The sequence below is a fragment of the Globicephala melas genome, chromosome 5 (assembly GCF_963455315.2).
Source record: "Globicephala melas chromosome 5, mGloMel1.2, whole genome shotgun sequence".
NCBI lineage: Eukaryota > Metazoa > Chordata > Mammalia > Artiodactyla > Delphinidae > Globicephala > Globicephala melas.
In genome coordinates this window covers 72716745-72732351 of record NC_083318.1, presented here as the reverse complement: position 1 = coordinate 72732351, position 15607 = coordinate 72716745, and the positions used below count along the sequence as shown (strand labels likewise).

Below are 15607 nucleotides of genomic sequence, written 5' to 3'. Positions count from 1 at the left end.
GATCGAACCCATGTCCCCTGCACTGGCAGGCGGATTCTTAACCACTGCGCCACCAGGGAAGTCCCTCTGAGGCTCTTTAAATTGGGGCAGTGATATTGGCTTAGCTCATGAGGTGAGGATCACGTGAGACCTAAGAACTTGTTTTGTTAATTCTGAAATGCTTCTAAAATGGAATGTAGTGATGGTATTTAACAGTATTTTTTAATATTATATTTTATTTACCTTTAAAAACTCTTCCTTAAGTCAGCCATGAAAAAAAGAAATTGTTTTTGGGTGGGCCGAATTATTAAAAAGATGTTGTCCAGCTGTTCCTGAATTTAAGAGAAAAGGCTAAAAGACTAAAGCAAGATGAAGTAGGTTTACAGTAGAGCACAGAGTTTAGATTAGGTATAAATAGCATCTAATAACAATTTGATTTGTTTGAAGCTGTAGTGTTTTTCTCAGGCATATTATAAAATTTTTTTTAGATGCCTTCAAAAACTAGAAATAGATTTACATTTGTTTGTTTTGGGTTAGGTAGCATCCTGCTGAAGATGTAAAGATGATTAACATTACTTCTGATGTTCACTTCTACCCCAAAAGTTGTACATCCACTTTATAAGTCAGTCTGGAAATATTTATAGAACCTGAACTCCTCATAAAAGTAACAATTGTAGTTTTAAAATGTCTTGTAGTGTGCAGTCTACAGATTTTCAGGATTAAATTGATGAGGTAAGAAGCTGGCACCAAAATCATTGCTTAAAAATCTTTGTACAAAAAACTCTAACTCCCTGTAGCTTTGATCCTCTAAGTAATCTGTAGTAAAGTTTCTTATTTTATTCCTGAAAATCAGAATTCTTCACATCAAACTGTCTTATGTAGGGCAATTGCTTGAGTTGGACTTAATATGTTTCATTATGAATTCTGCATTATATATTGTTGACCTTTTCATATTAGAAAATGAACCTACTGACAGTGGTTATCCATATGTGTATGTAAGTATGTGGAAGAGACTAATGTACTTCTAAAACAGGCTTCCTTCTATATATCTTATGAAAAGATCCTGACCACTGATTTTTTAAAAAATTTAAATGAAGTATAGTTGATTTGCAATGTTGTTAATTTCTGCTGTATAGCAAAGGGACTCAGTTATACATCTATATATACATTCTTTTTCATATTCTTTTTCATTATGGTTTATTATAGGATATTGAGTATAGTTCCCTGTGCTATACAGTAGGACTGTGCTGTACAGTGTTGTTTATCCATTATATATAACAGTTTGCATCTGCTAATCCCAAACTCCCAGTCCATCCCTTCCCCACCCCCCTCCCCCTTGGGAACCACAAGTCTGTTCTCTATGTCTGTTTGTGTTTTTTTTTCCTAGAAATCTTAGTGATTTATTTTATTTAAAAATTTTTTTATTGGAGCATAGTTGCTTTACAATGTTGTGTTACTTTCTGCTGTCTGTTGACCATGGATCTTTTTATTACTACTACTGCTGCTGCTGCTGCTGTGTTTATTGGGCACTTATTATGTGCTAGGCATTGTCCTAGGTCTTTAGATATACTAGCACATTCATTTCTCATAACAACCCACTGAATAAGTACTATTACCATCCCCAGACAAGAGAGGAAGAAACATGTATAGACAGGTTAATTAACTCTGCCAGGGTCATAGAGCCAGCAAGTGGGAGAGCCAGAACCCTTCGTGGTTGGGTTCCAGAACCCATGCTTCTACCAGCCTACAGTGCTGCTACCACTAGTGCACTGACCCTTTTGTGATAGCCCTCTGTGTATTGCTTATTCCCTCATTAGGAAACTAGTTTGGAGAGGATAGAGAATTATATAAAATATACTGTCATAATTATAGTGTGAATTTCAGTGAACTTTCCTTGACTTATAAAATTGGACCTCATGTGTCCAAGTTTCACATGATTTCATGTGGAATTTCAATAGTGTGAAATGTCTATTGGATCAACTTTTATGAGGATATTAGAGAAAGGCAGTGATTAACTCCTGAGCTCAACTCAGATGCAGATATAGGAGTACATGTGTAAGCCACCAAGCAGCAGTAAGAATGACTTAGTGAAGAAGTGGGCGCAGGACACAGCAGAGCTGCCGGTAAGTATGACTCTGATCTTCTTCAGTGCTGATTATTCAGAGAACCAGAATTAGTCCGTGAATGTTAGCTTGGTAAACTTTAAATGATCATGTGTAATGCGGGGGTATATGTTCAGAAAAGTGATTTGGAGAGAAAGTAGACATTAGCAACTGTCGTATCTAGACAATCCGAATTGTTTATATCGACAAAGCAATTTTCATGACCTGGCTCCACATTGGTGTCAGAGACCATGTAAAATATATATTTCTTCTTAATGTTTTAATAGAAAAGAACCTGAGAGTACAAGTCCCAGGTGACTTCAGTATACATGAACAAATCGAGATTGTATGAAAAACATACTCAATATAAGTGGATTCATTTAATATATTACAAACCCTTGAGCATATTGAATTTTAAGACAGTGTCTTTCACAGCAATAGTAATAATAGTAACAACCACCACCACCACACAACTCCTCACATTTGCTTTATGTGCATTATCTTATTTAACCCTCAACCGCCCTGTGAGGTGGTCACTGTGTTACTTCCATCTCACAGATGAGAAAACAGAGGAAAAGAGAGGATTAGTTACATGCATGAGGTTATGCAACTAGCAAGCATTGTTTGTTCATTCAGTATTTGTTGAGTGTACCTGGCCCTATTCTAGGTAGTGGGGAATTAGCAATGAGTATAAAAAAATCTCTGCTTTCATAGAAGGACTTTATATTCCATAAGGGAGCTAAACAAGAAACAGAGAAACATGGAAACATAGAATGAATCAGATGGTAATACGAATTATGCAGGACACTAAAACCGTGTGAGGGAGAAGGGTATGCTGGAATAAGTTGCTGGAGTGGGCTGTTGTTACTGTTTTACACGGGTGGTGAGGGTGACATCTCAGCAGACATCTGCAGAGAGAGAGGGATGTTGGTAGGAAGAGCATTCCTGGCAAAGGAGGGAAAGAGGTCCCTGTGCTTGGAGTGCCTGCGGAGGCTCAAAGGGGCCATGGAGCTGCTGTGGGTGAGGGAGAATGGTGGGATTTGAACTCAGATTTATCTGACCCCAGAACCCATATTTTAACCATTACAGTAGTCTGATGGGGCAACCACAGCATTAGCTGACATACTGTGATCTTGGAGACACTGTATTATTCTCATGGAAAAGAGGGCGGCAGTAGAGTTCTACTCTAGAGGTTCTGTATGTAGAGTTGAGAGTATAGAAGAAATCCCTGTGGCTTGGGGTGCTTTGGAGAATAAAAGTAGGGAATGATTGCAGACCATAAATTTGGGAAACTGGGAGGAGTGTACTTCCCCTGCTCAAAATTCCTCAGTGGTTCTCCATTGCCTTCAGAGCTTTAGAGAAATTAAGTAACTTTCCCAAAGCCCCATAGCAAATAGACCTAGCTTTAAAAAGAATTTTTTTTTCTTATTGTAGTATAGTTGATTTACAATATTGTGTTAGTTTCAGATGTACAGCAAAGTAATTCAGTTATATATATATATTTTTTTTCAGATTGTTTTCCATTATAAGTTATTACAAGTTATTGAATGTTGTTCCCTGTGCAATACGTAAATCCTTGTTGCTTATCTATTTTATATATAGTGGTGTGTATCTGTTAATCCCATAGTCCTATTTTATCTCTCCCCCTCTTCCCTTTCCCCTTTGGTAACCATAAGTTTGTTTTCTATGTTTGTGAGTCTGTTTCTGTTTTGTAAATAGACTCATTTGTATTATTTTTTAGATTCCACTTATAAGTATAGACCTAGTTTTGAGTGATGATAAAGACTTTGTTCATGACTGCTGAACTATGCTACCCTTCTCCGAAAGTGAAATCAATCTCATGTTGATTGGCTGCTCATCACTTACAGACTGAAGTCAACAAGCCTTGGCAAGGAAGGCAGGACCCTCCTAGAGTAGCTCCCACCGTCTCTTTTACACTTACTTCTACTGCCCCTCCCCTTCCACCTTAGCATGGAGCAACTTTGCTTACATGTCTGTCTCTTCTTCCAGACAATAAATCATTGAAAGCTTTTGCCCTGTTTTGTTCTATATTCCAACCACGGAGAATAGGACTTGGCATGCAGTTACCTGCTCATTTAAATTAAGCTTAGAATATTAATTTTAATATTAATGATGACAGTTTTGGTCAGATCAAAAGAAGTGGAATATGTTGAGCAGTGATGTTAGTTAATGCAGAAAAAATAGATAATAATAACCTTTCATTAAACAGTAGTTGTTTTTATTATGTGTCAGACATTAAACTCAGTCTGAAATACATCATTCCAAATCAAATTCAAATGTGAAAGATAAACCTTATTAGGTATAATTTTAGAGCTAAATTAATATCTTATTAGATACAACTTTTAAGATAAAACTTTTGAAAATGTATTAATTTTTAAACTATTGCTAACTGGATAGTAGGAGGTGTTTCTGGAGCTTTAAGTAGAGGACAATGTCCTTAGAAAGGGAAAGAAGTCATCTTTGTTTCTTTGTGCTCAGTTTTTAAAACGTTACTACAAATGTGTATACTTGGCTACATGCAGAGATCTTCCGGAAAGAACACTGTACTCATTTATAATGGGGATGTGGCACTTTGGGTGAGACAGAGGGCTGTTGGAGAAGTGAGCCCAGATGAGACCCTGCATAATGCCCTGCTTCGTGCTCTTATCAACGGTTAACTGTAAGGGCTTTGTCAGTGCTGTCCTTCCAACCCAAGGCCCAAAGTGGGCTACTTAAGGCCATCGTTTCATAGCCTAATTCCTGATTGTCATTCACTAGGAAATCTACTTGTTAGGAATTCTGTTGAGTAGTTTTTGAATAGAAATTCTCATTGCTGATTGCCTTCTGTTTCTCAGACAAGTACATTACCTGAAATTTATATGCTTGTAATCACTGATACATCATTTTTGGACATGTATTTAATTTTGGCTTACGTAACATTTATATGTTACTCTAGCAATGTTCAGTTATACTCTGAAATACTTTTAAGTGCAAATTCTCAAAAAAAAATGTCATACAGTTTTCCCATACTTCTCATAGCACAGCATGCCCCCCCTTTTAGGTGGCTTGATTTTATTGTTTCCTTAATTTCTCAATATTTTGTGCTGATTAGAATGGCTGAGATGTTCTTTATTTAATCCTAATACTTAAAACTGTCAGTGGGAAGAACTACGTTAGTACTTAGAAAAGATGCTTAAGAAATTATTTTGCTCGCCGCCCTTTCTGTTATCCAGTAGAAATTTACCTAAAGCTCTTTCTGTGGTTTTATCACAGTGACCCGGCAGCCAAAGCCCTGTGGGAAGCCTTATTGAACACCAAGCACAAAGAGGCAGTGATGGAAGTCCGGAGACATCTAGTGGAAGCAGCAAGCAGAGAAAACCTGCCAATCAAGATGAGTATGGGTAAGTTATCCACTTACCCACAGACAGTGACCGCCGGCTCTGAGGAAGTTCATTTAAGTCTGCTCTGATCTGTGGGCCGACCTAGCCAGCATGGCATCTAGGTAAAAGTATTGAAGACGTTTGTAAACTGATGAAAGAGTGGGGAAGGAATTTATACACATGCCCTCGGGGCTCAACCGTGAGCTCTTTTCTTAGACTCAACTTTGGGAGTCCAACAGAGTCCTTGCTTACAAGGCATCATGTTGTTAGTTATTTGATCTAGAACTCTCAAAATTGGTCTGAACTTCCTCCCCTTCATTCTGTCCCACTCCTACACCCCTGCCTCCACCTCCACACTTACTGTGGAGAAGTGATCGCTTATTAGTTTAGACTTGATGAATCAATGACTGTGCTGACAAATCAGTTGAGGAGATGGACACGTTCTGTCCCGGCCTCTCACCCTTAGAGTGGTCTGCCGATTGTCTGGTCACATCAGTGTTGCCCCTTCTTCACCACAGTATGAAATGCCTGATTTTTCTCATTTCCTTTTTTTTTTCACATGGAGCTTTGTCCTTAGTATTAGAAAAATGGGGCTGCAAGGAATTTAAATTTTAAATGGCTTTTTTCTTTGGATTAAAATGTCAGAGAACTAGTGTTTTTATTGGAGAAAAGGAATCTGGGGTTTTACCCTTTTTAAATTAAATAATTTTATTAGTATGGAAATATTTAGATATGGATATTGAATCTGGTTTTAATAGGTAGAATTTATTTCTGGAAACTTGTAAAAGTTTATTTATTTCTCTATTTAAAAAATAAGGTTTCTCTTATAATCTGCTCTTAGGTATCCAATAAATATTAGTACATTTTACTAGATGGGTAAATTTTTCTTGTTGAGATTTCTCACCCAAATTCTTGATTCCTAACGAGTACAAAAAAAATCAAACTGTCAAGTTGAAATAGAAGAACAAAATTTTGGAAGGAAAAGAATGTGGATGAACCTAGAAGGAAAAAAGTTAGAGGGTAATAATATGAACAAAAATCATAACTTTCAGTGTCTTAGGTGATTATATATGAGGGCTTTAAGGAACATGAAGGGTGATAAGAAAAGTGAAAATAACTAACATTTATTGAGCACGTATGATGTGCCAGGTTTTCTTCTAACTCTTTACATGTGTTATTTAATCTTCACTGTAATTCTGAGACGGGTGCTATGAGTATCCCATTTTTCAGATAAAGAAGCTGGAATAGAGAAAAATTAAGTTGCCCAAGCCCATACATCTGATAAGGAGTAGGACTGGAATTCAAATCTAGACATTCTAATGTGAGGGAATATGCTTTTTATTTATAAAATTATCCTAACTTCATACAACCAAGGGCAGAGTCCTACATGTTGTTTTGAAGTAGAAATAAAGTTGTTTCTTTGAGATCATCCTGGCATTCGACTATAATTCTTGTATCTTTCTCTCCTTCCTCCCTCCCTCCCCTCTTTCTTTCTTTCTTTCTTTCTTTTCTTCCTTCCTTCCTTCCTCTCATTTTTTCTTGGCTTTTCTCTTCTTTCCACAGTTATAGGTACACATTAATAACATATGTTTACCTAAAATATTTCCTTATCTGTGAATATGTTGAAATAAGAACTAATTCACATCATGAATAGAGAAAAGTAGGAATGCGCAAAGGGTCTGGGTGATAAGGTTAATTTATATTGCATTGCAGTGATAAAACCTTATGATGCTATCACAGAGCATAAATCAGTTTTTATTGCTCAATCAATGCAGGACTCTTGAAAGATCAAAACACTTTACATTTCTAAAGCTCTGTATCTTTTAAAAATAATCAGAGCCAGGAAAAAAAAAAAAAAAGCGGGTAGCCCCATAAGGAATTCAATTTAAATATTTGAGTTTTCTGTCAACCAAAAAAATTTTAGATAAGATGGTTTGATTTATCCCCAAGCTCCAGACATGGGGGAGGGTGAGGAGAGGAAAAATAAAAAAGAAGGAAAGAATCAGACAATTGTTAGCCAACTTTGTTGTAAGAAGGACCAAAAAGATTGGCCCAAATCTTATTCTATCTGTGTGCCAACTATAATTTAGTAAAAGATAACACACTGTGGCTATGCATTTCTGCTTCATATCACGGGTCAGAATTTCTGGTGTGTCTCATTTCCATATACCAACAGATACATAACTGTGAACAGTAAGGAAAAGGGCTGGAATTTAAACATAATAAAACATTGATATTTGAAATCTGCTTATCATTAAAAAAAGAAAAATCATGCTCTGATATCCTAGATGGCTGGAATGCTTTTTCTAGCAGCATTGAAAGCTATGAAATGTACTTTAAACTATGCACTGTTCTCTCAACCCCTGCTGTCAATTCTACTGAAGTACACATTTTTTTGACTGTGATAGAGGCTTCTGGTATTTTTGAGACATTAAACAGATATTTTAATTCTAGATTGAAGACTTTTCTTATATCTAAATTCACTGGGAGGGATCCCATTATATAAAATTTCTCAGTAAAAGGTAAGTTAATATTAAAACATCATGAGCACCAAGAGAAATAATCATCATTCTCTTAGGGGAAAAAAGTTGAATTGCCAAAAGAAAGAAAAAAATTCATTTTATCATTTCACATATAAACATATGCCTTCTTTCCAAGAGATTGTTATTAAATTGTCAGTTAACTAAACATATATGTTCCAGAAAAGTGGTTTTTTAAAACATTGTAAACTGAATTGCATTTTTCCCACTGGCTTTTCATCATGGAAAATGTATTCTGAAAGTAAAAAACAAATGGACTCTAAGAAACCCATTTGTTTGGACCCAAAATGTTCACTCACAGAGTAAGATGCCCATCTCAATCTCTCCATTTACAGAGAATCTGTTCCTCTGGACTGACACTGTGGTTGGGGGATCTTCACCGGTTTTCCCATAGCTCTCTGCAGAGTGGCTATATTTAATGGCTGGCAGAAAGAGCCTATTAGGGCTAAAGTGAAACAGATCTCTTTATGACACTGTTCTTTGTTCTGCAGCCAGATTGTTTGAAAAAGTATTCTATGCTCAACGCCTGTTTCTTTATTATTTTCTTGCTTATTAATCTAGTGTAGTCTGGCTTCTGGTACTTTTTTGCTGACAAGTCCTCTGGGCTACTAAATATAAGGGCATTTTTCTCAGCCCTCATTCTTCTTCATTTCTTTGCGATATTCACTACCAGATTGTCACCACTTTCTTGTACGTCTCTCTCTGTTTTCTGGGACTTCCGGCTCTCCTGATTGTGATGGAGTGCAAAGTCAGTTACACATGGAGGTGAATCACAGTTCTGCTACTTATTAGCCAAATTTCAATTTATTTATCCATAAAAATGGGGAAACTATTTCCTGGAATTTTGAAGGAGAAAGAAAGCTCTGAGCAGAGTGAAGTCAGACAAACTGGAATTGGTGTGCTGCAGTTATATTCTATCTGTGGGGAAATCTACGTGGGAAACTATATTATAAGAGGGTTGTAAAATCAAAACAAACAAATCAAATTAGGTGATTTCCCCCTTTCTTTCTTGGAAATGTACCAATTCATTCTTTCCACTTAAGTTGTCTTTTTCTAGCCTTTACGCTGAATATTTCCCTTTTGATAACGCATTCTTTCTTTAAGCAGAATTCTAAATAGTTTTTCCATTTTCAGCTTAGTTATTACCTCTTCCCTGACTCTGTTCACCCCCCAAATCACCTTGGCTGTATTTGGGATTCCCAAGCCTCAGTGGTCACACTTTTACAGGAAAATCTCTTGAGCTACGTTTCCAGATGATAATCTGATCCAGTGCGTTGTGAAGCTTCTGAATTCACTCTCCTTGTTTGGCAGCACTGGAGTGTTAGCGCCACATAATCACCATCAGCGTCTCTCTTCCAAATGAAATGTGATGAGTGTTTTCAACCATTTGTGAAAAGACTAGCCTTTAACCAACACATTTTCTAGCTCTGAGCCACTGACCAAGTTCTAGTTTGTTTTGTCCATCCTAAAATGTGATGTCCAGAGCTGAGTAAAGATGTGTTGTTCTTTGCCTCTTTTTGGACACCATACTTCTCTTAATGAAGTCCCAGATGAAATTAGTGATTTTTGCTTCCCACCAGTGCCACACCCACTATCATTTCCTCCTTTTACGGCTTTGAAAAATAGCTTAAATCAAAACACTAAAATTTTATTCGATGTATACTTTTTTCAACATTATTGAGAGTACTCTGCTTCCTACTATTGGTATTGAGTTCATCCAGTTCTGTGTTTTGATCACATTTATATCTTTTGCCTTCATTGTGGAGAATTTTGTTTGGGATTAAGGGGAACATGTATGCATACACATCCATGTGTACGTGCGTGTGTGAACTGGGTGTGGAGATTGTGAAACTTTGCAAAATGGATAGGTTAAAACCTAATAAGACTAACGTACCATTTGATATATGGTAATTGATAAGAGATAAGAAAATCTGGATGCCTCATAGGGAACATGCACTATTGAACTCTCACATATCCTTGTCTTCATGTATTAGCTCTTGCCGCAGTTTGGGGAATGAGGAAGGGAATTGACTTTTATTGGATAGCTACTTTGTTTCAGGCATTATAACAAGTTTACATAGTTTGTTTCATTTAATCCTCCCAGTAGTCTTGTCAGTTTGGTACTCTTCTCCCCCCTCCCCAGATCTCAACCCACGCTTCTGCTGTGCAGTGCTGGGGCTGGTGCTGGGCAGACCACATCCTGCTCTTCAGCTGGCTTCCTGGTGGGCTACACTGATGAGGGGTGCCAGAGGGAAACTGCAAGTCTGGAAGGGGAAGAAGCAACTTGCCTCTTTCCCCCTGCTGCCTGTGGATTTTGCTTCTGCTTGTCAGTGTCATGCCAGCAGCACGTCTTCACCCCGGCAGTGGCAGGTCCTTCCTGTGGGAGCAACTGAACCCAGTTTGCAGTTCTTCCAGTACTTGCAGAACCTGCTTCATGGCACCCCCTCCTCAGAGGCACCAACATAGCCAAGTAGCACTCCGTTCTCAAGAGGTATAATTCCAGCCTCTGTGTTTCTTCCATCCTACTGGTGGTAGCTGCTTCCAACAGTTGCTGCCTGCATGATACCTTGGAGTTCTCGTTTACCTTTCAGTTACCCAGTTAACAATTCTGTATGTTAAATTTTCTCTGCTCAAATAACTGGTGTATTGTCTACCTTCTGCCTGGGCCCAGCCAGGATACAACCCGGGTCTGTCTGACTTCTGTATCAGGAATCAAACTGCTGGGGGTGGGGTGGGGCAGCTGCTGCAGAGCCACAGACACAGATATGGTTGTGCCATTCCTCTGTCTAAAACCATTTGATGGTTCCCCATTGCCTGAAGATAGTGTCCCAACTCCTTAGCATGCTATTTATAGAAATCTTTCTGACTTCTAGCCTCATGCTTCACCCATCCACTCAAATTGCTTTTCCTCCCTACTCCCCATTCCTCAGCAGGAACTTCTGTAGATCCAGGTCTTTGTTGTTTTCACCTGAAATATTCTCGTTTGATTGTCCCTCCAGGTTTCCTCCACCCTTCTCTACCTGTGCTTCTGGAGGCTAACCGTTATGGACTGCCTCAGCACGCTTTTCTGCCCTTGGCCTCTCAGTTCGGTTTGGCCAATGGGAGGCATGGGCAGGAGATTTAGAGGGTGGGGGGAGAGTATGGTTAGGGTATTGTTTGCCTGGCTTCATCCCTGCTAGCATGCAATTGGTTGCTTCCCTCTACCCTTCCCTTGTTGGTTTTCCTTAACACTCCTGATTTCCCTTAGCCTAACTTCTTAGGCATTCCTGTTGTTATGTTTGCCTTATTTTTCCTGTTAGAGTGCCATCTTTTTCCTGCTGGGACCTTGACTAATATAACCACTCACTTTACACTATGTGCTTGTGCACACACGCATGCACACACACACACAAACACTTTCCTGTCAAACCCACCTTATTTTTCATTATCTAGTACAAATGTCACTTTCTCTGTGGAACCATATGTAATTCCCCTTTAACCTTCTTCCTACACCCTCCTCAGCAAGCTGCATTGATTGCTCTGGCTTCTGAGGACCCACAGCTCTTTCTCTTATTTCTCTTAGTGCTCTGTCTTAGCACTTAACCACAGTGCAAAATAGTTAAATGTGTGTGGATCCAGAACTTTGCTAGACAGTGTCCATTTCATATTCTCCATTGGCTGTTTGGCTTGGTATATAGTGTGTGGCTTAGTACTTGCTGCTTGAATGAATGGATTGCCTGATGCGTGTGAATGAGTAGTAGACGGACAATGTGTATTTCTACTTTCAGTTATATGCATTAATATTTCTATTTACAACTTTCCTTTATGATATTTCTTGTTCCTCCTGATATATTGTAGCATCTGATCATGTCTTCTTTCTTGATGCTCTTCCCTTGGTCTTCATGTCACTCTGCTCTTCTGGTTATCTTTCTCTTTCTGATAATTGTTTTATGCTTTTTTTCCTTAATTCTAGTTTCCTGGAAGACTATAGATATATTTGTATCCCCTGTTGTACCTTGCACATGGATACTTGGTTAATAATTGCTACTGATCTTAAAGCCTGACCCTACTTCCCTCCTCCCTCCAAAAAAAGAATGCTCATTTCATCCTTCAGGCTTTTAAAATTCTCCCCCAACGTTTTCTCCATCATATCTCGCATCCCCTGTCATTCTTTCTAAAAGATGACATCTTCTATCCCTATCGGTACTGTTTTTGTTCATACTTCTATTATAGCAGTTACCACCAGACCCTGAGTAGTTGGGCCTGAGAATTCTTATCTGTGCTTCTTAGTATTGTCCACACCTAACACAAGACCTTGAAGTTACTATATACTCAGTAAGTGTTTATGGAATGAATAAATAAATTCTTGAATTAATACTGTCAGTTGGTATTTGTTATGTATTTATTTAATGGATTGCTTTTTCTATCTCCCTCCTATGGAATCCAAGAGTGACACTGATTTAGAACATCAGTTCTCAAAACTCTTTGGTCTCAGAACCCCTTTACATTGTTAAAAGCTATTGAGGGGAATTCCCTGGTGGTCCAGTGGTTAGGACTCGGCACTTTCACTGCTGGGGGCCCAGGTTCAATCCCTGGTCAGGGAACTAAGATCCTGCAAGCCATGTGGTGCGACCAAAAAAAAAAAAAAAAAAAAAGCTATTGAGGTTCACAACAACCTATGAACAACAAAAAAAGAAACTACGTGGACACCAAGAGCTTTTGTTTATGTGGAGTATATTTTTTTTTTAACATCTTTGTTAGGGTATAATTGCTTTACAATGGATGGAGTATATCTATTGATACATGTGAGACAGATAGAAAGAAAATATCACGTCAGGAATTCAAGCAGGGAAAATTTTAAAAATATTTATTAATTAATATAAAAATATTATAATAAACCTATTACATGTTAATGTAACATATTTTTGTGAAAAATGACTATATTTTCTCAAATAAAATAATGTAGGGAGAAGAGTGGTACCACTTTACATTTTTGCACATCTCTAACGTCTGGCTTAATAGAAGACAGCTGTATTCTCATATCTGCTTCTTCATTCAATCTGTTGTGATACATTATTTTGGATAAAGTATATAAAGAAAAGCTGACCTTAAAAAGATACGTAGTTGAAAAAGGAAGGAGTATTTTAATAACTTTCCAGAAAATTGCAGATATTCTTTGATACTACACCAGGTTTACAAGAGGTAATTTCTTACAGGTTAATTGCAATGTGGAATATGAAACCATATTGCTGAATTTTCCATACTCTGGTACATTAAAACCCATTGGTGTCTCTTGCACTTTGAGTGGCTTTTTTTTTTTTTTTTTTTTTTGCGGTACGCAGGCCTCTCACTGTTGTGGCCTCTCCCGTTGCGGAGCACAGGCTCCGGACGTGCAGGCTCAGCGGCCATGGCTCACGGGCCCCGCCGCTCAGAGGCATGTGGGATCTTCCCGGACCGGGGCACAAACCCGCGTCCCCTGCATCGGCAGGCGGACTCTCAACCACTGCACTACCAGAGAAGCCCTGAGTGGCTCTTTTATGCACATATTATTTTATAGCATTGTACATTATCACTTGGGCAATATTGGTTCTTTAAGTTATGCAGATTTTCGAAATGTTGACATATATTATACAATATAACAAAGCCACATTTGTCAATATCACCACTGATATCATTAGAAAATCTTTAAGTATTAGGAATGTAAAGATATAGGGGCAGATACAAGTTTTCCAAAATTATAATTTCACATGAAAACTTGAGTTTCAATATTGACAATACAAACTGTTAATTGTTTTCCTTGAAGTGACAGATTCACTTCATTTACTTGTTGGAAAAAATGTGTGAAGAACCATACTTTTTCAGTTGTCTTTTCGGTAAAAATTTTATGCCGTTAAAACAGTGTGAACAGCAGTTCACAACTCAAGTAATCACATCAGTGCTTTTCCTTGAGGCAATGGTTGCACTGATACTTTGGTTGCCCCAGAAGTGCTTTTTGTATATTTCCCATTTCTTTACACAAAATATTGATGTTTTCTTAAGGGTTGAGATTTGATAAAATTAGTAACATTTGATTTTTCATCATGGCCATTCTGAAAGTGAAACTGACTACTCGTATAATTTGGTACCACTGCCTTGATTGGTGCTAAGGCACTGGCACTTTTACCCACCACCGTTTTTGTACCGTCAATGCAAACACAGGATAGTAACAAAATCAAGTAGCATCTTTGTATTAGTATGAAAATAGTTCTGACTTTTCTGACTACTTGAAAGTGCCTCAAGGACCCAGGGGTCCATGGAACACCTTCGAGAACCATTATTTAAAAGAGCATCATATTCTCTGGGGTCCAAGATTAGCACAGTTTTCTAGAGGTCATTGGAATCAGTAGAAGGGGGAAAACTCATTGAAATTTTTTCTATACATTATCCAGATTTAGCCATAATAGACAATTGTTCTCATTCATTTAAAAGGTATTTATTATGTGTTCATAGTATATAATTAGGTCCTTGTAGGGGATAGGAAACATGAAAAAATACTGTCTTATTTTCAGATGAACAAGTTAATTAACTTTTCTGAATCTGTTTTCCTGTCTTCCAAATGGGGATTCTATTGTCTGCTAACCCGACAATTAGATGAGATGATTTATTATGTAATATATAAATGTTTGTGAAATTCAGCGTGTTCTGTAAAAGGAGGATATAGCATGATAAAATTATTTACTGCCTCCTGGGCAGATAAAAGACATTATAAAAAATAATGACCAATGGTCATACAATTGCATATGAAGAGTATTCTACCAGATTTAGGGATGGAATTACATTGCCTGTATGATTGCTTCCTGATCATCTTAGTTGGAAAACATGTGACTAGAGTAATGATTTCCAGAAGTGAAAGTGGAGATTGGGGTTTTAGTTACCTAGTGATTATGTTGGAGCCTAAGTAGTGAATTTCTAAAGGAAGTATAACGTAAGGGTGATCATCCAGGAAAACAAAGTAGAATGAGTGAGAGGAGGGTTGAAGGCAGAGTCGTAAGGAACACATCCATTTAGGGGCGTGAAGAAGAAGAGGATCTAGAGAAAGAGACAGAAAGAGTTTTTATTGAATTAATGATTAATAATGCCCGAAAGCCTTAAGGTCACTAAGCACATATTTCTTTCTTACACTTCATCATCTAAAACAGAACCTGAATTGCCTCTGTTTCTCTGTTTCCCCATCCACAAAATGGGAATCTGAATTTCTAATATCCCATCTTCAAGCATCTGCCCTCTGGCTCTATGTTTTTAAGTTTAACTGATGCATCTTTTTCTTCATTTTTTTCTCCTCCTCCTCTTATTAATCTTTATATTTTCTCAACAGAAGGGATCCTCAACATATGAGAATATGGGCTAGGAGTTTAAAAACCCCAAGGGAAGATCCATTGCTGTGGGAGTTGCTTTACTTGGAGGCTATTCTTTCCAAGTCAGGGTAGACCCACCAAGGAAAGGCTGCTTACCTGGCAGGCTGGTAATCTGCCCCTTAGATAACAGGGGTAATCTGTCTGTTCCTTTCTGTGCTCTCTGCTGAGTTTATAAACACTGATGCAGTGTTTAACTTAGCCTCAGGAAGGCTGCATTTCCAAAGAAAGCCAAA

The 15607-nt window shown here is 37.9% G+C and overlaps 1 protein-coding gene and 1 non-coding gene across 2 annotated transcripts in view; both read left to right on the top strand.

The window, feature by feature from the left end:
- The window catches only part of SCFD2 (sec1 family domain containing 2), a 393166-nt gene that overhangs the window by 41879 nt on the left and 335680 nt on the right, over positions 1 to 15607 (top strand). The window contains exon 3 of the mRNA XM_030880530.2: positions 5355 to 5482. Within this exon, the coding sequence (XP_030736390.1) occupies positions 5355 to 5482 (128 nt within the window). The remainder of the gene's footprint in view (positions 1 to 5354; positions 5483 to 15607) is intronic.
- TRNAE-UUC (transfer RNA glutamic acid (anticodon UUC)) lies at positions 12512 to 12584 on the top strand. Its single transcript has one exon. It is a non-coding gene; the product is annotated as a tRNA-Glu (tRNA).